This window comes from Mobula birostris, chromosome 18, assembly GCF_030028105.1.
Source record: "Mobula birostris isolate sMobBir1 chromosome 18, sMobBir1.hap1, whole genome shotgun sequence".
NCBI classification, from domain to species: Eukaryota; Metazoa; Chordata; class Chondrichthyes; order Myliobatiformes; family Myliobatidae; genus Mobula; species Mobula birostris.
In genome coordinates this window covers 16226932-16253466 of record NC_092387.1, presented here as the reverse complement: position 1 = coordinate 16253466, position 26535 = coordinate 16226932, and the positions used below count along the sequence as shown (strand labels likewise).

The 26535-nt window shown below is 39.8% G+C and overlaps 1 protein-coding gene across 1 annotated transcript in view; it reads right to left on the bottom strand.

The window, feature by feature from the left end:
* LOC140211971 (fibrillin-1-like) overlaps positions 1-26535 on the bottom strand; it is a 460859-nt gene that overhangs the window by 81264 nt on the left and 353060 nt on the right. The window contains exons 46-52 of the mRNA XM_072282261.1: positions 21258-21374; positions 20331-20459; positions 19326-19445; positions 12447-12572; positions 8472-8624; positions 2283-2351; positions 1714-1839 (exon numbers count right to left, since the gene is read on the bottom strand). Of these exons, the coding sequence (XP_072138362.1) occupies positions 1714-1839; positions 2283-2351; positions 8472-8624; positions 12447-12572; positions 19326-19445; positions 20331-20459; positions 21258-21374 (840 nt within the window). The remainder of the gene's footprint in view (positions 1-1713; positions 1840-2282; positions 2352-8471; positions 8625-12446; positions 12573-19325; positions 19446-20330; positions 20460-21257; positions 21375-26535) is intronic.

The window sequence follows — 26535 nt, the reverse complement described above, 5'->3', positions numbered from 1 at the left end:
ACTTATTAGTATCTACTCAAAATATAGAAAATTAAACAAAATAAATAGAAGTTAACAGTGTTATGTTGTGTGGTTCCCAAACTGTCAAACTTCAGAACAGTACTTAAAGTTTTAAGATGGCAAACTAGGAAGGTCCAGTAATCCACGGAATAAGTGAGCGGAGAAACTTCTAAATCTACATTAAAATGTAGAGAGGAGGTGATTACGAAGAATTCCACAGGTTCCACACTGGGAAAACGAAGTAATAGTCACCGAACTTCTTATCTGTTGAGTTGTCCCGAAATCCACGTAGAAATATCACAAGGTGACTGTCACAGAATATACTCTAGCACAAGTGGTTACCACTAACAAAGGTGGTCGCCACAAAATATTCTTTTTTTTTGTCGCGTGCCTGCGTGTGTGCAAGTCTGTGCGCGTACGTCTGCATATGCATGCTGATGTCTTTTTCATGGCTTTTATAAGGCGTCCAGCGAGAGAGAGACTATGTGGCGCGCCACTCCCCACACAGACATTTTCACAGTATTTTTCCTTTTATTTTACGAGGTCGAGTTGTGATCTCGACACTCAACCCGGCATGGATGGAAAGCGTACTCGGGAGTGGACCCAACTAGTTTTGAACCTGGGAACCTCCACTCCCGGGTCCAGCGCCAATGTGATTGCGCCACCAGCCGGCCCCACTACAAAATATTCTAATAAATCCACGTATGGATCATATGAAGTGACAGTCACACATCCAATGTGCACTGAGTGCTGTTGATCAACCCAATTCTCAGGGCATGGGAAAGTATCAGACTTTACCCATTGCTGCAGCAAGCTACTGCCAGCAGCTTGTGGTCCAAAGCTTCCACACTCTATCTCTCTCTCCTCTCTTCTCTGGAAGACCCAGCGGTCTGTCGCAGCTTGTTATACTGACGTCATAGTCCTGCTTCATCCAGGCGTTTTAAAGTGACACCCACAGTAAATAAAACGGTGGTCACATAACAGTAGACTAAGGGTAAGCCATTGTAACTGTAGATTTTATAGTGCCATGATAAAACAGGGCTCCAACTATGCCAACATGTGGTCAAGGGACGTGCCTCATATTTGCTTTTGGGGCCAAAGGAAGTGAAATCGACAGAATTTCTGTCAAATTCTACCAAACCTGTTATAGAAGGTGACTTAAAAAAAAGGCAATGTATACTCCCTGGTGAAATGATCTCCTTTAATAAAAAGAAACAAGTAAAGCTAGGGATTTAAAACAACTTCAGCAATCCTCTAACACCTAGCCTACTGATTACAATACTTTCTTGGGACTAGGAAGTCAGAACCATATCTCATTTAAATTTTTAACAAATAGTGAAGCTTTTCCACCTTTTTGCCATTTTCTCTTCAGTGAAATCCTAAATAAACCTGTTCCCAAAACAATGACCTTGACTGTGGTCTACAGATGCAGGAGGGAGATGCAATTGTTTGCACAGAGTTTTGTTTCTCTGCATTCTGGGTATTTGACAGTCTTCTTTAGTTCTAAAGGGTTCTATCGGGTTTCTTTATTTTGTAGCTGCCTGTAAAAAGACAAATCTTAAGGTTGTATAAAGCATACATACTGATAATAAATGCACTTTGACTTTGACTTACTGTAAATCCAAAATGAGGCAGCAAATGCTTGTCTTGAAAGTGATATGATAACAAAGAAAATTGTGTTATTCATTGTCTCGACATTTCAAGAGAACTCACCTACACACTTGATTCCACTATAATCGATATTGAACCCAAATGGACATTCACAGCGGAAGGAACCATCAGTATTGATGCAGTGTCCATTTTTACATATTCCTGGGTCTATAGAACATTCATCCATGTCTTTTGCCAGAAAAAATGCAGAAAAAAATATAGTTCTAGTGTCAATGGAAATATAATGTTGCCATTTAAAAAATGAAATGAATGCATCTACTTTATAAAAAATTAATAATATAAATCCAGTAAACAAAAGACTAATATTACAATAGACACTGTTTCAGAATCACTTCTGGGGAATTAATACTTTGTTGTTTCCTCAGTATATAGAGCAAAACTCTTAACGGCTTGTTTTATACATTATTCATTTTACTAAAAAGATTTAGGTCAGCCACAAGAATGAAAAGATGCAACAATTAATAATCAAAATGAAGTAATTTCATTTTAAATGTACTGCCTCCTGTCATTATACACATGACATAGTCTATTTTATTAAGCTGTCAATTCTAGGCACTCAGATAGGCATTTACTTTGCTTTCACAGTAAATGAATGAAAAATCAGACCTTACCTACTTGTGAACCTTCCCTGTTAATTGTAATTCCCACTAAGCCACTGGGGCACAATTTTCCAAACGCTTCTGCAATGAAATTGATAAGGCTAAATCAACTAAGCATTCCACATCAATTTGCAGATGATTGAGTGTATGCATTCATGTATGCATGTATGTGTGTAAGTCATTACCTCCCTCCTGGGGAGCATCAAAGTGGAAGTGGAGAAGATAATATGACAATGTGACTGGAGAGATCAGTCAGTATACAATCTGACAATGGGAGCAGAAAAAAATTAGTAATTTGTCACATATGAGATGAGGCCCTGCAGCAAGAGTGACATGGCAGTGTGCCAGTGGGAGTGGACAGGTCAGTCCTGTTGCATGGAAGAAAAGTTTTGACAACAGGAGTGGAGAAGAATATCCAACAGCCAGAATGAAGGACCACAGAAATAAAAAGAGGAGAGGTCAGACTAAGAGCAGATGGGCAGGTGTGGGTACAATATCAGTATGGTGGATGGAACATTACCTATATGGTTACCCACACTTTAGACAGAATTTACAAGTAGACACATTCTTCTGTAAGTTATAATGAAGCATAAGTCATACTAGTGTATAAATATGACTTCCTCCCCCCCCCCATTCTCCAACTTACCTTTATGACCAACATACAAAAACATTGATATACAACAGATTTTACAATGACTGAAAATATATTGTAAGAACAACATATATGTGAGTAAACTATCTGGATAACTACAGTAAATTGATGATATATTTCTTAGGATTGGCATCTCATTGTCCATGGAAGTCCCATACAAATTGCATTCCAGATAATATCTAGTGCGGGTTGGAAATATTAAAAATTATAGTTGGGTTAATCAGAGAAACATGGATTTATAATGGGGAAATCAGATTTAACAATTCTGTCAAGAGTTTACTGAGGCTGTAACCAGCACAATAAACTTGTTAATGTGGTGTTTTTGAAATTTAGGAAGTTAATTATTGAAAAATAGAAGCAATTGTAGGTAACTTAGCCCTTAGAGCTTGTTCCGGTATTCAAAATGATCATGGCTTATACTCTGTCTCATTACCAGTAAAACTTAAATAATATGTTCTCAGCCATTTGGAAATCATAATGGTTTGGCATCTGGATTACCTAATGGCAATGTTCCCCTCTGACTCATCATAGCCTTGGTTCCCAAACACCCCTCTGACTCACCAGGGTTCTCTTTCACTCACCTGTCTCAGATGGTAGCATTCCCTTGCTAATATCTGACACTGGGGTCGCAGTTCCTATCCTCCCTTCCAGTTGCTGTGGCCCTGACCCCCATATTCCCTTCTGACCTAAAAAGGCCCCACTGGTTTCCTTAAACTGACCAGGATCCCATTTCCTATGTTTTCTCTACACTTACCAGACTCACTGGGGAATTTATTCCCAGTTTATTTACTAAACTGTCACATCTAAAAAAGGTGTGTGTATTAATAGAGAATATCACCTGATAGTCCAGAAATTCTGTTAGTCCAGCACCATTGAAGTCCTGTGTATGCAGATTATCAGAGTTTTACTTTACTACATTCCCACTCTCTGCCCATGATTTTGATGCCTTTCATGCCCAGAAATTTACGTATTACTGTCTTAAAAATAGTCCTTTGTGGTGATGAACCAGGAGGTACATCATCTGCTGAAGGCTAGATCTATGGCATTCAAGTCTGATGACCCAGGTCTGTATCAGAAAACCAGGTATGATTTGCGGAGGGCTATTTCAAGGGCGGAGAGACAACTTCGAATGAGATTGGAGGTGACATCGGATGCACAGCAAGTCCGGCAGGGTTTTCAAGACATTACTTCCTATAAAGCGAAACCCAATTACCTGAATGGCAGAGATGCTTCACTACCAGATGAACTCAATGCCTTCTATGCCCACTTTGAAAGGGAGAGCACAACTACAGCTGTGAAAATCCTTGCTGCACCTGATGACCCTGTGATCTCTATATCAGAGGCCGATGCTAGGCTGTCTTTAAAGAGTGTGAACCCTCGCAAGGCAGAAGGTCCCAATGGAGTACCTGGTAAGGCTCCGAAAACCTGTGCCAACCAACTAGTGGGAGTATTCAAGGACATTTTCAACCTCTCATTGCTACAGACGGAAGTTCCCACATTCTTCAAAAAGGCAACAATTATATCAGTGCCTAAGAAGAATATTGTAAGCTGCCTTAATGACTGTTGTCCGGTAGCACTCACATCGACAGTGATGAAATGCTTTGAGAGGTTGGTCATGACTAGACTGAACTCCCACCTCAGCAAGAATCTGGATCCACTGCAATTTGCCTATAGGTCAACGGCTGATGCAACCTCAATACCTCTCCACATGGCTTTAGACCACCTGGATAACACAAACACCTATGTCAGGATGCTGTTCATCAACTGTAGCTCAGCATTTAATCCCATCATTCCCACAATCCCAATTGAGTAGTTGCAAAACCTGGGCCTCTGTACCTCCCTCTGTAATTGGATCCTCGAGTTCCTAACCGGAAGACCACACTCTGTGCGGATTGGTGATAACATCTCCTCTTCACTAATGATCAACACTGGCGCACCTGAGGGGTGTGTGCTTAGCCCACTGTTCTATTCTCTATATATACATGACTGTGTGGCTAGGCATAGCTCAAATACCACCTGTATTTTTGCTGTCGATACAACCATTGTTGGTAGATTCTCAGGTGGTGATGAGAGGGCGTACAGGAATAAGATATGCCAACTAGTGGAGTGGTGCCGCAGCAACAACCTGGCACTCAACGTCAGTAAGATGAAAGAGCTGACTGTGGACTTCAGGAGGGGTAAGATGAAGGAACACATACCAATCCTCATAGAAGGATCAGAAGTGGAGAGATCGAGCAGTTTCAAGTTCTTGGGTGTCAAGATCTCTGAGGATCTAACCTGGTCCCAACATATTGATGTAGTCATAAAGAAAGCAAGACAGCAGCTATAATTCATCAGGAGTTTGAAGACAATGGACAATAGGTGCAGGAGTAGGCCATTCAGCCCTTCGAGCTAGCACTGCAATTTACTGTGATCATGGCTGATCATCCACAATCAGTACCCTTTTTCTGCCTTCTCCCCATATCCCTTGACTCCACTATCTTTAAGAGCTCTATCGAACTCTTTCTTGAAAGAATCCAGAGAATTGGCCTCCACTGCCTTCTGAGGCAGAGCCACAACCTTCTGTGTGGAAAAAGTTCCAACTTGGTATAATCCAACTTCAATTATACCTGTGCCAAAGAAGAATGTGGTATCCTGCCTCAATGACTATCGTCCAGTAGCATTCACAACCATTGTGATGAAGTGCTTTGAGAGGTTGGTGATAAAATTCACAGAACCACAACCCTCTGTGTGAAAAAGCTTTTCCTCAACTCCGTTCTAAATGGTCTACCCCTTACTGGCATGTCAACAAATACACACAAAAATTTCTATAGATGTACGATGGAGAGCATTCTGACAGTCTGCAAAACTGTCTGGTATGGAGGGGCTACTGCACAGGGCTGAAAGAAACTGCAGAGGATTGTAAATCTAGTCAGCTCCATCTTGGTTACTAGCCTACAAAGTACCCAGGACATCTTCAGAGAGCAGTGTCTCAGAAAGGCAGTGTCCATTATTAAGGACCTCCAGCACCAACGGCATGCCCTTTTCTTACTGTTACCATCAGGTAGGAGGTACAGAAGCCTGAAGGCACAAACTCAGCAATTCAGGAACAGTTTCTTCCCTTCTGCCATCCAATTCCTAAATGGACATTGAACCCTTGGACACTACTTCACTTTTTTTAATGTACAGTATTTCTGTTTTAGCACGTTTTTAAAATCTATTCAATATCCATATACTGTAATTGATGTACTTACTTATTACTAGCGCGTGGCCAAGTGGTTAAGGTATTCGTCTACTGATCTAAAGGTCGCTAGTTTGAGCCTTGGCTAAGACAGCATGTTGTGTCCTTGAGCAAGGCACTTAACCACACACTGCTCTGTGATGACACCAGTGTCAAGCTGTACGGGTCCTAATGCCCTTCCCTTGGACAACATTGGTGGCATGGAGAGGGGAGACTTGCAGAATGGGCAACTGCCGGTCTTCCATACAACCTTGCCCAGGCCTGCGCCCTGGAAACCTTCTAAGGCACAAATCCATGGTCTCACAAGACTAACGGATGCCTACAAGCTGTCATATTTATTATTATTATTTTTATTTCATTTATTATTTATTATTATTATTTTTTTCTATATTATGTATTGCATTGAACTGCTGCTGCTAAGTTAACAAATTTCACGTCACATGCTGGTGATAATAAACCTGATTCTGAAATTCCCTAGATTCACTACCCTAAATGAAGGCATTTTACCTCTCTGCTTTAAATGTCCTCGGCCCTATGCAGAAATTGTGACCCCTGATTCTATATTCCTTAGCAGGTAAAACATCATTGTGGCAGCTAAACTGCCACAATGTCAGACCTGTCAGAATTTTGTACATTTCAAGATAATTCTTCTCAATCTTTTACAATATAGTTTATAAGTGAACCATGAACCTTAGGAAAATATCCGGTCCAGACAGGGTACCTGGCTGCATACTGAAGACCTGTACTAATCCATTGGCTAGTGTGTTCTTCAGCAGTTTGCTTCAAGCCACCTGCTTCAAGCAGGCTTCAATTATACCTGTGCCAAAGAAGAATGTGGTATCCTGCCTCAATGACTATCGTCCAGTAGCATTCACAACCAATTTGATGAAGTGGTTTGAGAGGTTGGTGATAAAATTCAACAACTCATGCCTGAGGATTTGTTCTGATTTGGTAGTTTGAGCTGGTGTTATGTTTTTGTCCACTTACTGCAGCATTTCATATTAGTGGACAGGGTATGAAAAGTAGATTTATCCGGGCTAGCTTCTTGGGGGCTAGCTTCTTGGGGCCTCACTGATGGGCTGGTGACAAACAGCACCACGGATTGTCAGAATGGAAGGTGTGCTGCAATGAGAGAGACCTGTGCATACCTAGGTAAGTATTTTAATGCTTGCCCTGTTCTGCCTTAATAAACTAAGTTCTGTAGTTCCAAGTAAATAACAGAAGCTTGTGTCTTTCTGCATATTCAAGCTGGTTCCGAGAACCCATTGGTGTAATGTAATGGCTTGCTGTTATATTTCTATTATTTAGACATTTATTAATGTGAAGACTGCTCTGACATCAGTCTTATTATGTACTGCAGTGTTTGCAGTACATATATATAAATATTTTTATATTTAAATATAAAATTCCAATATGATTCCCACAGTGCACATTAGGACGTTGTTTTCACAAGAATTTTAGAGGTCAGTAAATAAGAATCTCTTTCTTTAGAACTTGTGCTAGTTCCTAGTGATTTGGGCATAATCAATCTATCCAGATTTTTAAGTTACATTTGTTCAAATAGACATTGATTACCTCTGATGATAGACTCTATTACATAATATTAATATAATTGGGCGAGACTCAGTCCACTGATTGTATGTATTTATCTGGGCTCACTTAGCTGATCCTTGGATTGTGGGAAGTTTTGCAAGATGTAATGAGGTGTCAGTGGCAAGTGTGCCCCAGACAGCATTTTGCTGAGACCCTGGGTTCTTGAAATCCAATGAAAAATTTGATGGAGGAAAGGCTAGTATTGGAACCTTGTATCTTGTCAAAGCTGTTGAAACAGTTTTTAAATATCTCTGATGTTTAAAAATATTTAGATTGCATTCAGTAATTTAAAGTGAAACGATTTTAAAACACAATTGAAATAGATTAAAAAAATTAAAATTGCAGATTAAGAAAAATAATTAAATGTTACCTTGTTAACTCTTAATCACCTGCTCAGCAATCAGGATGATGAATGTGAACTCCGATACTATAGCAGCTGCAGCAGGCACCTGTTATTCAGAATGTCTGGGACTTACAATGGACCTCCGTAAGTCACAGATTTTGTTTTACCTGGGAGCAGCTGAACACCAGTAGTTCTCTCAGCATCTACCAGTCACAACCAGCATAATTCAGCCCAACAGGCTTTAAATTAGTATTCTGTTAATAAAATATGATGCATTGTTGAAAATAATAGTATGGGAATGCAAAACTTCTTCCTAAATGTGTATTTTTGGGTTTCCTGAATTAGTTCATTTGAAGATATGCAATTCATACACCATTATTTGCCTTTGCCTACCTTCTGATTCTTTGGGACAGATCTCACATGGGTCACCCCATCCTTCACCTGGCGTGAAGCTGCAACAACACGTATATTTGGTGATGTTTCTTAATTTGGGCGCAGAGCACACACCATTCTCAAATTTAGAGAAGCAAAAGCTCTCTCTCACATCTATAAATGAAATTAAAAAAATATCAGTACAAAATAACTACAAAATACTTCTGTACCAATTCCAAAATTTATGTAGATTTAAATGGTAAATAAAATCACCCTGGACATAAATACTTGGACAAAATGGTTGATTTACATTAAATAAAGTGTTTAACAAATGTAAAATGATGTCTTGTACAGTGAAAACAAAATTCAGTATAAATACATGTACAAACACAATGCATCACAAGAATCAACCTCCCCTCTACAGACTCTGCCTATACTTCTCACTGCCTCAGTAGAGATGCCAGCATAATCAAAGACCTCATCCACAATGGACATTCTCTCTTCTCCCTTCTCCGACTGGACAGAAGCTACAAAAGCCTGAAAGTATGTACCACCAGGCTCAAGGACAGCTTCTACCCCACTGTTATCAGACTCTTGAAAGGATCTCATGTACGATAAAGTGGATTCTTGGCCTCTTAATCTACCTTGTTATGATCGTGTAGTTTGTGGTTTGCACTCATTTATTACCTTTTACACTTTATTCTGCATTATTATTGTTATATCTTATTCTACCTTAATGCATATGTAATAATTTGATTGATATAAACATTATGCAAAACAAACTTTTCGCTAGATAATGGTATGTGACAGTAATAAACCAGTATCAATATATGACTTCAACATGAACATTTTAATATTGAAATTCAATTGCAAAATGAACATTCCTCTTTGTCATGGATTCAACAATAAATTTATTTCTGATGAATTTAACGATGCAGGGAACGTATTTCATAAGAAATAGGAAAGGATTTTCCTATCTGATATTTTGAGCTCAATCCATCATTCATCAAGATCATGGTTGATTTTCTACCTCAGTGCCATTTTCCTACCCTTACTTCTTTATTTGTCTCTTGCACTATTTATTTATCTTAGTAACTTAAAGTAACCTTTATGTCTTGCATTCTACTGCTACCACAAAACAACAAAAATTCACAACATGTCAGTGATAATAAACTTGATTTGGATTCTGGCTATCCTCATATTCCTTGATTGCTTTAGCCACATTACGTCTATAAATCTATTTCAGATTAACTCAATGACCAGTCCTCCACAGACCGCAAGGTACAGAATTCTAAATATTCACCAACTTCTGAAAGACAACCTTTCTCTTAATTTCATTGTTAATGGCCTACTCCTTAGTTTGAATCTGTGACTTTTATTTCTAACTTCCTAAGGCACCCTGTACCCACCTGTCAAGACTAGCAAGAATTTTGCAAGTTTGATTAGACCACCCCATATTCTTCTAAACTCTGAAGAACATATGCCTAGTCTAATCATATTCCTCCACCTGCAAACCTGTTAACCCAGGAACTAGCTAGGTGAATGTTTGTTACATCTTCTTGATGACATTTGTAAGGTAAATATGTTTAAACTTCTCAGAATATTCTAGGCAATGGGCCAGAATGTGAATATAACTCTTTCTATAGAGAACCATGAGCCAGTTACAGTGACTAAACATCACATTCAGTAATTTGACGCCTGTGAAGTGCAGTGTGGAAAGTGAGCAGTAACTGTAGCTCAGATGTGCATACATGTACCAGTGGATTCAGAACTGACAGATTGTATCACTTCGTAATTTTCCACCAGCCTCAGCTGCCATATCTATTATTTCTGACCCCAGCTAAAAGATACATTTTCATTAATTGGATCCTCGATTTCCTTACTTTCAGACCCCAGTCATTTTAGATTGTCAACAATATCTCCATAATCTCCATCAGCACAGGTACTCCACAAGGCTGTGTACTTAGCACTCTGTTTTACTCATTTTATACTTACAACTCCAATGCCATACTTAAGTTTGCTGACGACACCACTGTTGTTGGCCGAATCAAAAGTAATAGTGAATCAGTATACAGGAGGCAGACTGAAACTCTGTCTGAGTGATGCGACAACAACACCATCTCACTCATTATCAACAAGACCAAGGAGTTGATTATTGACTTCAGGAGGTGCATAAGCTGATTTTCATTGGGGAATTAGAAATGGAGAGGATCAGCAACTTTAAATTCCTTGGTGTTATCATTTCAGAGTATCTGCCCTGAGTCCAACATGTAAATGCTATTACACAGAAAGCACAGCAGCACTTCTACTTCCTTAGAACTTTGTAAAGATTTAGCATAACTTATAAAACTTTGACAACATTTTATAGATGTCTGGTGGAAAGTATATTGACTGGTTGCATCATAGCCTGGTATGGATACATCAATGCCCTTGAATGGAAAATCCCGCAAAAAAGTAGTGGATACGGCCCAGTTCATCACAGGTAAAGCCCTCCCCACCATTGAGCACATCTACACAGAGCGCTATCACAGGAAAACAGCATCCATCATCAAGGACCCTCACCACCCAGGCCATGCTCTCTTTTCACTGCTGCCTTCAGGAAGAAGGTAAAGGAGCCTCAGGACCCACAGTACCAGGTTCAGGAACAGTTATCAACCACCAGGCTTTTGAACCTGAGGGAATAACTTCACTTAACCTTACTCATCCCATCACTGAACTGTTCCCACAATCTATGGACTCACTTTCAAGGACTCTTCATCTCATATACTCGAAACTTATGGCTTACTTACCTATTATTATTATTATTTCTTTTTTTCTTTTGCATTTGCACAATCCGTTGCCTTTTGCACATAGGCTGTTTGCCTTGTTGGGTGCGGTCTTTCAATGTTTCTTGGATTTACTAAGTATGCCCGCAAGGAAACGAATCTCAGGGTTGTATGTAGTGTCATATACATATGTAGTTTGATAATAAATTTGCTTTGACTACATCATTTTTTTCTATTTTTATTTTGAATATTTGTTTTCAATTAATGCAATGCAATTTTCTTTACAGATTCATTACTTTTCAATATTTTTGATTAGTTTAATTTTAAATTCTTTTTCAACTGTTTCCTAACTCTCATCTCGCTGCTCCCATGGGAAGGAGGTACAGGAGCTTTAGGTCCCACACACCAGGTTCAGGAACACTTATTAACCATCAAGCCACAGAACCAGTATGGATAACTTCATTCACCTCAATTCTGAAATAATTCCACAACCTATGGATTCACTTTCAGGGCCTCTACAACTCATGCTCTCAGTATTAGTTATTTACTTATTTTTTATATTTGCACAGTTTGTCTTCTTTTGCACACTGGTTGTTTGTCAGTCTTTCAGTGTAGTTTTTCATTGTTTCTATTGTATTTTTTTGTTCTGCTATGAATATCTGCAAATAAATGAATATCAAGATGACATATATGTACTTTAATAATAAATTTACTTTAAACTTTGATCTGATCAGCAAAGATACTTGGAAGCAATGAAAAGGGCTGTCGGTAGGCTATACGCTGTCTTGCAGCACAACCCAGCAATGATATAGACAGTACCTCAACAAATGTACAACTTGACAAAGATTAGTTTGGCCTAAGGGCTTGTGTGAGGGGGTAACCATGACTCCTTTAGTAACTAGGTCAACTCTGATATGGCTCAAGCTTTTCTTTTCTAGATGATAAATTTTCTTCCTTTGGTTATAAAAGACACCCCTTGATTAAATGTTTTTTAAGGAACTTTCTGATCTATATGCAGCTTTCACGAGTTCCAAAAATAGATAATCCTACAGAGATAAGAAAATTCCATCATTTCTTTAGCAGCAGAAAGCATATCCAGAGATGTGAGAGAAATCAAATTTGTATTTAATATTCTGTGGCAGTGTCTGCTACGATGCACACACAAATGTTACCATTTTAATCTTGGAGAAGATGTTTTATTAATTATGGATGACTATTATCGCAGACTCACCAATGCATGTTCTTCCATTTTGCGATAGTATAGATCCTGGTGGACAGAGGCAGGTGTAGCTTCCTTCAATATTACTACAAGTGCCAAATTCACATAATCCAGGGTCTGTTACACATTCATCGATATCTTAAAAATTAAATGAGATAAGATCTCTGAGTATGCAACATTTTGTTTGCCATGGAAGAACTTTGTAGTATAATATCTTGAAATACTTGTTCTGATAGCTAAGGATCCAGTATTTATAAAAGAGGTGCTGGAGAACTAAAACAGCAAAAAACAGGTAATCTCGAAATTCCATCTATTTCAATGGCAAAACCTTGTTCCTGTTCTCTGTTTTCTGTTTTCCACTCTGAGACCATCCAGAATGATATTCTCACCAGCTACTGATTAGAAGAGTCAGGAGACCATTAAGAGGTTGTTGTTAGCTGGAGCAGCATAGGGAAATAACAACTTGAACACCAGAGGGAACAGGTGGACCAGGGAGAGGTCATAAATAGTGGAGCAGTGGGAATGTTGAAGTAGGAACTTAACATGAAGCTGGCAGATCTCACTTTCCTTTAGTGCTCTGAATTACTGTCAGAGGTAGATCTAAATAGGATTGCGTAGCATGCCTGTTATGGCAGAACATTTCAACTTAATGACAACAAATTCAAATAATACATTTACTGTTATAGACATGAGAGTGGGTTATGTACATAACAAGTTCATATTACACTGATTTTTTTTGCTGGTATCATGTATAGAATAAATGGCAGGGACCTAGGAATGTTTATGAATATTGGAGTGCAAGTCCATAGCACGCTGAAAGTGGTAGTAGAGATGGATAAAGTAGTGCTTGCCTTCCAAGGTTGAGGCATTGAATATAAGAGTTGGGACGTTATGTTGAAGATGTACAAAACACTGGTCAGACTACATTTGAGGCTTTGCATACAGCTCTGGTTTCCACATTATAGGAAGAGATCCACCAGAATACAGGGCTGAAATCACAGAGAGATCTGATAGACAGGCTTTATTCTCACTAGAATGCAGGAGGCTGTGGAGGGTGGCTATAAAATTATGGGGGGCATAAATAGGATAGATAGTCAAAACCTCTTTCCTAGGGCAGAGGGAGTCTAGTACCAGAGGGCACAGGTTTAAGTTGAGAAGGAAGAAATTCAAGAGATCTCAGGGGTAGGTTTTTCATATAGATGATTAATTATCTGGAATGAACTGCTGGAGGAGGTGGTAGAGGCAGATACAATTACAATATTTAAGGAGCATTTGGACAAGTACTTAGGGAGGAAAAGTGTAGAGGATTATGGAATTAATGCAGGTCAGTGGGCTTAGCATAGGTAAGTAGTACTGTTGGCATTGACAAGATGGGCTGAAAGATCCTGATTCTGTACTGAATGCTTCAATACTATGTGTGTGACTCTGGAAATTCAAGATAACTGTATTTATCCAGGGAAGAATAGGTTTAAATGGAGTTCAGAAAAACAACTTGGAAAATTTCATTTTTGATTTTTGGTGAAAGTCAGTGATGAATTTTTTGTGGTGTTATGTATCCAGTCACTGACAGTTAACAACCTGTCCAAAGTTCAGTCATAATAAAACGATTCTATACAATCTAACTGGCTTTTAAAAAAGCAAAAAAAAAAACACTAATGCTGAAACAGAAAATACTAGAGATACGAGAGAGTACAGTAGGGTCTTGGCCCAAAGTGTTGACTGTACTCTTTTCCATAAATGCTGCCTGGCCTGCTGAGCTCCTCCATCATCTTGCGTGGGTTGCCAGCATTTCAGGTTAGTGACTTTCCAGTGGAACTGTTCATGTTAGATGAAAAGTTGGACTTTTTTGTTTTATTTGAGCTTCAATGTTGTAAGGTTAAGCAATTTTAAATTCCAGTAATTTTTTGTCACTTTCTCAAACACGGTCACTTTACACTGAAAAGTGCACATCAATTGACAGCCTTTTCTGCATTTACAGGTCTCTGATCATTCACATCTTTCTTTCTGGGGAAAACAAACTCAAGGTTAGGTAAACACAAATATCAAACTATGATTCACACTACTACAAGGTTTGTGGTTGGAACTTTTGTATCTACCATCACAAAGCTGACTTTTAAAAGCTAATGCCTTAACAGCTATAAAGGTTAATAAAATAATAGGAGTAATCTTTTGAATACATTTTCAGCTCCCCATAGATATTATAGAGTAATACAGCATAAAAACAGGCCTTTCGGTCCAACAGGTCTATGCTGAGTACAGCATCCTCCCAACTAGTCCCAGTTGTGTCAGGAAATGTAGAGGAGGCTTGACTTAAATGCTGAACAGTGGAGACAACTTATCAGTGGGTGATCACTAATAACAAAGTGCAAAATAGCGTGCCATGAGGGGCCACAAAACAAGAGAGAACAGATACTGAACACAACAAGAGAACAAAGTAACTGAAACCTAGGAGCAACTGGTGCAAAGCTGGCTAGCTTGATGGGTGAACAAGGACTATAGATATGAGCTAAGTTTAAATAGGCTACAGGTGATGCATTGGAAACGAGTGTCAGGTGACTCCTATTAACTGAGTGGAGACTGGATGTTGCCTGCTTGTGCAGGCCTGACAGGATCCCCCTCCTACGGATGGCACCTGATGGCCCAGGATGATCCAGATGGAACTCCTCAATGAGCAATGAATCTAAGATGAAATTGGATGACACCCAAGACCTCTCCTTCTGGCTGTACCCTTCCCAGTGAACCAGGTACTGCACAACCCATCCACGGTAACATGAATCCATCAAGGGGTGAACAGTGTATACTGGACACATTCCATTATCTTAGGTTCCGGAGGGGCAGGGTTGAGTAATCCATGGACAATGGGCTTAAGACAGCTTATGTGGAAAGCAGATGTGATCCTGAAGGATGATGGTAGCTGGAGAAGGTAAGTGACTGGATTTATGCAATGAGAGATCTTGAAAGGACCAATGAACTGGGGAGTTGGTGCACAGGCGCAGATCTCGGGTGGACAGTCAGATACAGTCTCCAGTCTGGAGTAGTCTGGCGGGGCACCGCCAGCAGTAGGCACAGTTGGCAGCTAGGATAGCCCTTCATGCATTCCGGCAGAGGTGAACCAGTGCCTTGGCAAACAGGAGCTCCACCACTAGTTCCCCTGTGGGGATCAATGGGGGTTAGTAGCCATGAAGCACTTTAAAGGGTGACATACCTATGGCAGGTGAGGTATGTAGATTGTAGGGCAGTTAGGTCCAGAGCTGATACTTCTTCCATGTGGAAGGGTTAGAGCTGGCGAAGCATTTCAGAAATTTCTCCACTTGCTGTTTGGCTCTCTCTGACTGACCGTTGGTCTACGGATAATAGCCAGAGGACAAACTGAGTTGCAAAGGAGGGAACAGAGGCATGCCAGAAGCAGGAGTCAAATTGTGGATCCCTGTATGACACAATGTCCTGAGGGTAACCGTGGAGGTGAACTACATGTTGCAGAACCAGGTATATCATTTCATCACTTGACGCAAGTTTGGGGAGGGCAATGAATAGACTGCCTTGAACAACCGGTCCACTACTGTCACGATCACCATGGCCCCATCAGAAGGTGGCAAACCTGTGATGAAATCCATGGAGGTATGGGACCACAGGTGTCAAGGGATCAGTAGGAGCTGCAGGAGCCCAGAGGGCCACTGGTTGCAGGAACTTGCCTGGGAACATTAAAGGGAGGCACTGATGAACTGATGTACATCTGTGATCATGGTGGGCTACCAGAACTGGAATCACAGAAAATCCAGCATCCACCATGTGCTTGGATGGTCAGAAAGGGGTGAGGAGTGAGCTCACTGGAGTGCTACAGAATGCATAGCCTCCAGCATGCACATGTAGTTGACAGGTGTGTCAGTTGCAGCAGGCTGGTGCTGTGGGGCCTGGCGACTTCAAGGTCCCTGACAATCAGTGCGAGGATCTAAGAGGATGGAATAGTGGAAGGGCTGATCTCGGATGGAATGGAAGGGTGATCTCTGTTTCAGCTGGGTTGAACTGTTGTGACAGGGCATCCGCCTTAGGGTACTGGGAACTGGGCTGATAGGAGATGGTGAAGTTGAATTGCTCAAGGAAGAGGGCCTAGTGAGCCTGACATGTTGAATTGGTGGGTCTGCTGAAAGGATATAAGGTTCTGGTGGTCATTCTAGAACAGGAAGGCCTTGGTGTTTCCCATTGGCCAATGTCTCCATTCCTTTAAGGTCCATTTGATGGAAAGTAGCCCCCCCGTCTCCTGCTCCATAACAGCCCTATGTAGAGTTGAACTTGCATGAAAAGAAGGCACAAGGGTTTATCTTCCCATCTAGTCCTCGCTGGGAGAGGATGGGCCCAGATACATCCACCTCTACCAGAAAAGGTCCAGAAAGGTTTAGATGCCAGTGAATGGGAGCAGTGGTGAAGCATCTCTTGAGCTCCTTTAAAACATGGTCTGCGGCAGCAGACCAGGTTATCCAAGAGGTAGGTGACTTGGTGAGAGGAACAGCAATTGGCTGTAGTTTCAGATGAAAAGACGGTTGAAGTTGGAGAAGCCCAAGAAGTACTATAGCTATTTGAGGGTGGTTGGGCCATTCAATGACAGTGCGCACTTTCTTTGGGTCCATGGTTATGCCTTGGGTGAAAAGGATGTAACCCAGGAAGGAAATGACTGGGATGTGTAACTGCATTTTTTTTAACTTGCAATACAGTTGGTTTTTGAGGAGACACTGTAAGACTGAATGGACATGACAGTCACTGTCTTGGGGGTCCTTGGAGAAAATAAGGATGTTGTCGAGGAACACATACTTGTGTAGCATGTCTTGGAAGATCTCATTAATGAAGGCTTGGAAAATGGCTAGACTGTTGGAAAGTCCGAAAGGCATCACCGAGTATTTGTAGTGGCTAGTGGGTGTTACAAACACCATCTTCCACTCATCCCCTTGGTAGATGTGGATCAGGTTGTATGCACTCCTTAGATACAGATTAGTGAACATCTGGGCCCCGTGGAGTGTTTCTAATGCACAATCCATCAAGGGGAGATGGTAGCGGTTCTTAATGGTGATTTTGTTGAGTCCATAGTAGTCAATGCAGGGAAGGAGATCCCCATCTTTCTTTTTGGCAAAGAAAAATCTGCACTGGCTGGGGACTGGGATGGTTGAATGAAACCGTGCTGCAGCGTTTGGCGACATAGTCCTGCATGACTTGGGTCTCAGGAGGGGAGAGGGAGAAGAAATGACCTTAGGGAGGGGTGGTGCCTGGGTGGAGCTTGATTTCATAGTTGTGTGTTCTGTGAGTTGGCTTCCCTTTTACTAAAAGCAACTGCTAAGTTATGGTATTCCTGCAAGAGTTTGGTGAGGTTGAGGGTTTCCTCTATCTCCGTGGATTTACGGGATGAAGTCAACTGAGCAGTGCACTGGATTACCAGGCGAAGTGAGGGTCATGAGTGGAGAGCCAGGTGTAACCCAAGATGAGAGGGGTGTTGCGATTAGGAGGAATTGGATGGACTCGCGCTGTTCTCTGATGCTCATGTGCACCGGCTGTGTGCACACTCTGGCCATCCTAGACCCCAATAGATATCCGTCAATGGCCGTAATGCAGAAGGGATAACAGATAGGTATGTCAAGGAGTCCAAGCTGCACATACAGGATCCGGTCCAGAAAGTTGCCTGCTGCGCTGGAATCTACTAGAGCTTCTTGTGCAGGTAGAGCCATCGGGGTGTGCAGGAAGGCTGAGAGAGTGAGCCTACCAGATAGAAAGCCCTTCGAATCTACCTGGAGGTGCCATTTTCCCAGATGCAATGGACACTTGACATGTGGGTGATTGACTACTCCGCAGTAAATGCACAAGTTGTTTCTCAGGTCAGTTGAAGATTAGTTGGGAGTCAGTCAAAGGGCCTCTGTGATTTCTTCCTTGGCCTCCTTTAAGTTTTGAGGTGCAGCTTGGTCAGGCACTAGCGATTTTCTCACCATAATGTACTTCATGGCTGCAAATACCTCCTTTCTCATAACATGCACATGATGCAAAATCTCTCTACTTATCATCGTCATTCTGGTACCCATGATAGTCTCCTTAGTAAATACAGAGGAAAAGTAAACATTGAAAGTCTCAGCCATTTCATGGTTCATCTCCAGGTGGGGCACTGGAGTTTGTACTTTGCCTTCTATGGTACATTTAAGTGCTAACTGTTTTAAAATCTTAACCATGAGCAGTTTATCTTCAAAAAATTGGAGTACCTCAGTCCAGGGACTACTAGGGTTTATCACTTTTATCATATAAAACTGCATAAATTAGTCACAACAAATTATGTTGTACGAAGCCGTCTAAAACTGAAAGAAGGAGGCTACAGGGAACTGTGACACATCACAACCAATATTAAACTCTCCACCTTATTTACATAAGGGTGCAAGCACTAAGTACCTATTGAATGTCTTAAGGTAGTTTGCTGGCAGAGGATTTCAACTTTGGCTATTATATGATGAACAACATTCCTCAGTTGGTCCTGGGAAAAGGAGAGAAATCAAGGAGAATATGAAGTAATTGGGAAAAGAAGGGAGGAGAAATTAACTAAGATGGAGGGCAAAGCAATTAGAGGACAGGGTGTGTTGGGTGGGGAGGTGTGTATAGCGTATGAAATTGAGATCTTGGGAGACTCTTATTCCTCCCAGTTCCATAATTAAGTTTAAATAATCGAATGCACATTTTTAACTTCAGCCTCCATGTGAGCCCATTGCCTCCCTATTTGCTGATAGCAAAATGGCAGACAGGGCATTTCTGGAGGTGATGCATCTGTTCCCTTCAGCTTCTTCATTAATTATTCTTCCCTGAGAACAATGCCACAGGAATTCTAGTTCTTTACCCTTACATGCTTCAAAATAAACTAAGGCTCCTTACCGATACACTTATCATCTATCAATGAGTATCCAGGAGGGCAGATACATCTATAGGTACCATCCAAATTTTGACAGGTGCCTGGTGCACAAGGACGAGGTACTGTCAAGCATTCATTGACATCTGTTGAGAGATTAGTAAAATAGTAAATTGTAGATATAAATGTGAATTGCTGAAATCCTTATATATAACACCATAACAAACATCTCTGCTTTTCTTGCTAAGTTCCATGAGACATTTCATAACTTCCTGGAAGCAGTTTGGAGAATATTTCCATACAGCAATTTCTATTAAGAGGAGCTGAGTATTACATGGTTCCTCACATATAGCTTAAAGATCTGTATCAAATCACCAACAATATGAGGCAACTTTTGGAAATACATTTTCTGCCATTAAATTTAAATGTAAATTATTTTCAAAACTACTTTTATTCTATGGGACTCTTAAATACAACATAATGTTGGTTAAATAAATATAGAAATTTAAAAACTCCTTGAACATTTAATAATTTGGCCTTAACTGTGCTAAATGGCTTATCACTCATCCTTACATGGTGTCCGTGGACTAAGCCCCATTGCTGTTGAGAACATTCTTCTTGTATCTAACCTGTCCAGTCCTGTTAGGTTTCTGTGAAATTCCCTCTCACTATTCCATAAGCTAGGGAGTATGGGCTACTTGACCTGATCTCTTTTCATAAGTCAGGCTGCCATTCGAGGAATCAGACTAGTGGACTCCTTCCTCTGAAAAAGAGATCACAACTGCACACCATGCTCAAGCTGATTCCCACTGAGTCCCCATATAAATGCATCAAGATACCCCTGCTGCTATGCTTGAATCCTCCCACCATGTAGGCCAACATACTGTTTGCCTTCTTAATCATCTGTATTCATTGATTGTTGCAAAGGACACCCAGATTTCATTGCACCTCCCTTTCCCCAATCTATTGCTTGGAAGTGTTAACTCAGAATGTTTTAAAAATTTCCTATCTGATTGATTAAAATGTCTTACCAACACAACTTCTTCTATCAGGTGTAAGTTCATAGCCTTCATGGCACAGGCATTGGAATGTTCCAATAGTATTGAAGCACTGAGCGTTTCTACAAAGAGCACCATTCAAGGTACTGCATTCATCAATATCTGTTTAACAAAAAGGAACAAAGTTATAATCTCTTTCACAGTTTCAGTAATTTATGATATTACAGGTTAATTTTCTACTACCTGCCTTAGTAAGTACTATTTTGGATTTTCTGCAAGGAATTGAGATAATTTGTTTTATTGTTTGCCAGCATGTATTGTTTGTAAACAGATTAAATATTTAATTGTATTTTTGTATTCTTTTTATATGGTCTTGGTCTAGCAACCTGTAGACTATGAATTCAAAACTTACCATGACAAATCAAAAGAATATATCTACTAATTTGTACAATACTAACAAAAAATCATATCTAGAGTACACTACTCATTAGTTGTAGAAATTAATTTTATTTTTGCCCCAATGTTTCAAATAAACAAAAAAGATAAAATGAATGCAAACAAAAACAATGTATACAGAAAAACAAATTTTGTCTAAAAAAAATCACTTCATGTCAATCAAACATATACAGTTTTCTTTAAAGTCCTGTTTTTATGCTTAACCTTGACTTTGAACATCCATGTATAACTGCTGACAGTTTTTCATGTAACTGTCCTTACCCCTGTCAGTCTATCTATATCTCGATGTTTAATATATCAAACTCCTTCGGTGCTGGGAAACCTATTCTAAGTGTCACTAAAACCAGGTTCAGTAGTACTACTCATTTCAATGTAGAGGAACTACTTTGAGGGAAGTATATTGATTTAATTATATGTTGTAGAATAGCAAAATATTTTTTATAAAGCATTTCCTGTATACTTCTACATTTGCTAAGTTCAAAAAGAACACTATGGTTATCTTACCAATGCAGTCATTATTATGTGAAATCATGAATCCTGGGAAGCACAAGCAGTTATATGAACCAACTGTGTTCTTGCAGGTCCCATTGCCACATGGCTGCCGCTCACATTCATCAATATCTAGGCAAATAAAAAGGAAATAGCAATGTTTTGTTTCAGTTGAGAGAAAAAATGTATTTTCTTAACAATTAAATTGAAATTTTATTAGTCTGTTTATCAAAAATGAGAATTCAAGTAAGTAATCATTCTAAAAATCATAGCCATTTCATGCGGCTTTCATATCAGCAGACATTTTAACATTGTAACTAGTTTGTTAGCAAGTAACAGTTGGTAGCAATCATGCCAGTCATACAATTGTGGGTTTATGTTTTATTCCAGACCTGAACATAAAAAAATAGGCTTAATTTAGTGCAGGTCTTAAGTCATTCTAAACAATAAAATCAAGTCTACACCTGCTCTCTCAGGACATAAAAAATAGTCCTATTTTGAAGAATAATGCCCAATTTTCTGGCCAATAATTATTCCTCATTCAATAACTCTAAATCACCTGGTTATTATTTGGAAGTTTAATGTGTTTGTCATATTTCCTCCATCAAAATTGTGTTGGCCAGAAAGAACGAGAGTTTACAAATCAATGAGTTTGAATGAAACGAGGACAATGGAAGCTGACAGACTAAGTGTCTTTGTTCTTGCCACGTGCTTGCGGATGAAGGCTGCCATTTTGTGAGCTTGAAGTGCTTGGCTTGTTCAAAAGAAGACACAATTATGCTCCAGGTAATCTGCTGGGCTGGAGATCATTTCCAAATAAGAAGTCATTAGTGAGAGGTACTTTGGTTGGAAATAACATGCGGGTTTGTGAATGTTGGGTTTGAAGCCTGCCTGGAGTGATTCGAGCTGGTTGCTGATTGAGAACAGAAAGCCATAAATTATTGACTGTCACCTGATGGAAAAAAGGCAATAAATAATGCTATCTTGGAGCAAAGCCAAAAACAAGGTGTTAAAGGTCATACACCTGACCTGTGGCCAATGACACTGGAATGCAATATTTGAATTGATAAGAATGGATATAAAAGTGGATGCCTCGTATGTACTGGCAGCAGTAACTTCAAAGAATAACCATCACAGATACAAACGTGAGCAACTCTGTGTGGAATATGTGCCGAGTGAATTAGGACTACGAGGAATGCCTGGCCAGCATAGACTCCTTTGATATTCTTTGACTATTCAGGAGAGTCAGGGATACTTAGTAGGTGTTCACAAAAGGTACTTAGTGTATGAATTCACGTACTTGTTAGTTTAAAGGTTCTTGTCGGTAAAGAAAGATCTTTCTGTGCCTGACTGATCATTGTTACAAGAGGTGGTTCTTATAACAATTGTGATGTCAAATCAAAAGGTAAAACATAATGTGACATCCAGAAGATGTGAATTATTCTATACAAATGTATGTCTTCATTGTTTTAAATATCTTTATTCTAAAAATAAATATTTTTCCTGAACTGTGTTACTTACAATAACAATGCTCTTATTCCTCCACAAATGCCAATCCTTATCATGGTGAAGGTATTTAAGAGTCAGTGACTTTTCCTCCTTTTCTAGAATCTCCTCTATAGCAATGATCAGAAATTCAGGAATGTGTATGAATCCCTATGCTGTTACATCAACATCAACCATCCATTAATTAGTGGAAAAATGCAATCATGCATTTATAGAGTAGAAAACTGTACTCTGCTTACAACCACACTGTAATTCTCAAAAGTTAAAAATTTTATCTACTACACAACACTGAATCATAATTTTCTCTGTGAACTTAATTGGCAATAACAATAATGAACCAGATTTCCTTTTTTATTTTCTCCTCCAAAAAAGAGATATTTCAGAAATGCATCTTATAGTAGGGTAGTGTGACTAGTACTAAACAGAATATGATAAAGAATGACTGATCTCAGGACTACCAGATGACTTCCTACACCAGCAACTTGTATTTACAAATCATCTTTCACAGGAAAATGATCAAACAAAAGTTGACATAGGGGAATATTAAACAGTTAACTCATAGTTTGGTCAATACTATTAGTTAGCAATTATTTAAATCTCAAGAAAGACAATGGGGAAGTAAAGCTGAATTCCTGATCTTCTTGCTTAAACTGCTGAGAAAAGAGCTGTCTATAGTAGAACAGTTAAAATAAGAGATGCACTTAAGACTCGAGGTACAGGAGGGTGGAGATCTCAGAGGACTGCAGAAAGAGCAGGTGTACAGTTCAATGAATACTCTGAGGGACTCAAAAGGGTGAGTATTTTAAAAATTGAGGCACTGTGAGTTCAGAAGCTAATGTGTATCAAAGAACAGATAAATAACAATGAACAGTGCAACTAGGATACAGGCATCAGAGCTTTGGATGAAGTCACGTTGATAAATGCTGCAAAATGGGACGAAGAAACACACTGGACAGGCAGTATTAAAATCAGAGATAGTGTGGGTCAAAAAAAAAGTAGAAAGCTGCAACTGAGATTCATCACTGTGAAAATGGAACCTGAGATATTTTCATGTAACTGGGGTTAATGCAAATGAGAAGATGAGGAAGTGGGGCAACATGCCTCCAATACTCCTTTCAGTCAGAAATTCTTTCTTTAAGATATTAAAAACTCCAACAAGGAATAGATTTCCTCATGAGAGAGAAATCAGAAGGGCTAAACAAGGATACGATGTTGCTCTAGCAGATAAGAGAAAGAGCTTCTATAGTTATACTAAGGGAAAAAGAGTAGCAAGGGACAAAATTCATTCTCTTGAAGATCAGCGTGGTCATCTATGATTGGAGTTGAAATAGATGGGGGAGATCTTAAATTCAAGAACTGTATCTGGTTTACTGAAGAGCAGGTGATTGCCGTCTTAAGGTGAATTAGGGTGGATTAGTCCCAAGGCCTGACAAGGGCACCTTGAGCCTTGTGGGAGGCTAGTTCAGAAATTGCAGGGCCCTGGCAGAGATACTTAAGCCATACTTAACCATGGGTGAGGTGCCAGAGGAAGGGAGGATAGCTAATGTTTCCTGTTGTTTAAGAAAAGCTCTAAGAATAAACTGAGAATTTATAAGCCAGTGATGGGTAAATTATTGGAAGATATTCTAAGGGATATGTTACTGAATTATTTGGATAGATAGGGCCTACATGGCAGGTCATGTCTAACCAATACTATAGGGTTTTTTGATGAGAAGGTTGTGGACTTTGTATATATGGACTTCGCCAAGGCCTTTGACAAAGTCTCTGATGGGAAGATGGTCCTGAAGATTACGTTACTTGGCAGTCAGGATAAAGTAGTCAATTGAATTCAACATTGGCTTTGTATAAGAATCCAGAGAATGGTGGTAGATGGTGTCTCTTTGACTGGAGGCCTATGACTGGTGGTGTGCTGCAAGGATCGGTGCTGGGTCTTTTGTTGTCTGTCATCTATATCAACATTTGGATAATGGTGTTGTCAACCGGATCAGCAAATTTGTGAATGACACCAAGAGTGGGAATGTATGGACAGTGAAGAAGGCTATCCAAGGTTGCAAAGTGATCTGGACCAGCTGGGAAAATGAGATGAAATATGGCAGATGGAATTTAAGGCAGACAAGTATGAGGTGTTGCGCTTTGGAAGGACAAACCAGGGTAAGACTTACACAGTGAATGTTAGACCACTGAGGTGTGTGGTGAAACAAAAGGACCTGGGAACACACAGGATCATGGGTAGATAGGACTGGAAATAGAGATCTTGGCAATATTGACCTTCAAATAAATCAGGGCACCAAGTATAGAAGTTGGGGTATAATGCTGAAGTTGTATAAGAGGTTGGTGAAGCTGAATTTGGAGGATAGTATGCAGTTCTGGTTACCTACTATAGGAGAGATACCAATAAGCTTGAAAGAGTGTAGAGAAAATTTACAAGGATGTTGCTGGACATGGGGACCTGAGTTATAGGGAATGGTTGAATAGTTAGGGCTTATTCACTGAAGCACAAGAGAATGAGGGAAGATCTTGTAGAGGTTTACACAGTTATGAAGGATATAGAAAAAGTGAATACATGGAGGTTTTTCCCTTCATGTTTGATAAGACTAGAACTAGAGGTCATAGATTTAGGGTGAAAGGGAATCTTAGGGAGTACTTCATCACTAAGAGAGTGGTGTGAGCGTGGAATGAGCTGCCATCAGAATGCTATAGAGTACTGCTGCACAGAATCAAGCCTTTCAGCCCATCTAGCCTGGTCATTTACCTGTACCTGGACCATAGCCTTCCATACCTCTCTCATCTATATAGCTATCCAAACTTCTCTTAAATAATAGATTTGAACCAGAAGAGAAGTTTGGATAGCTATATAGATGAGAGAGGTATGGAAGGCTATGGTCCAGGTACAGGTAAATGACCAGGCTAGATGGGCTGAAAGGCTTGATTCTGTGCAGCAGTACTCTATAGCTCCATATCTAATTGATGATTAGTTGGGTGTGCACTATTAGAAAATTGAAGACTCCCTTATTTTGAAGACCAACTTCATTTAACTAATGTGAAAATGGCTGGACCATATTGAGAATCCTGTTGAGCTTCACCAAAGGGGATAGGAAATTACACATCTGTAGCTTCAAATAGATAATAATGAAATCGAAAGAATTGTGGCCAATTAAAGATATATTTCTATCAGAGGTTCGTAATATCTTCTTTATGCATCTTCCTAACAAAAGTAACTAAGGTAAAACACGGTCAGGTGAAATCTTTTCTCTGACAAAATACATGTGGAGGTAGGAAATCAGAGTGGCCAAGTGATGACTTGCGTGGTATTCCTATTTTAAATACTGTTGCAGTAGGCAATAAAAAATTGTGTAGAAAGAGTTGAAAAGACTTTTCCTGGTTTAGATGTAAATATTAAGGTCGCCCATAAGAATGCCAACCGCTACGCTATTACAGCTTGAGGCATCAAATGTCAAAATTCAATTCCTGCACCACAGGCAATGAGTTTGTATGTTCTCTCCATGACCACATGGGTTTCCTCCGGGTACTCTGGTCTCTTCCCACAGTCCAAAGACATACTGGTTAGTAGGTTCATTGGTCATTTAAATCATCCTATGATTAGGTTAGGGTTAAATGGGTGGGTTTCCGGGTGGCGTGGCCTGTTCTGTGCAGTATCTCTAAAAATCTAAAAATACTCAGACATTCGATCTGTTCAGTGAGAAACAAAACTTATACTGGACCCTTCATCATTTAATACAGACAGATAGTTCCACCAGGAATGCAAAAATTAAGAAATGCATGAACT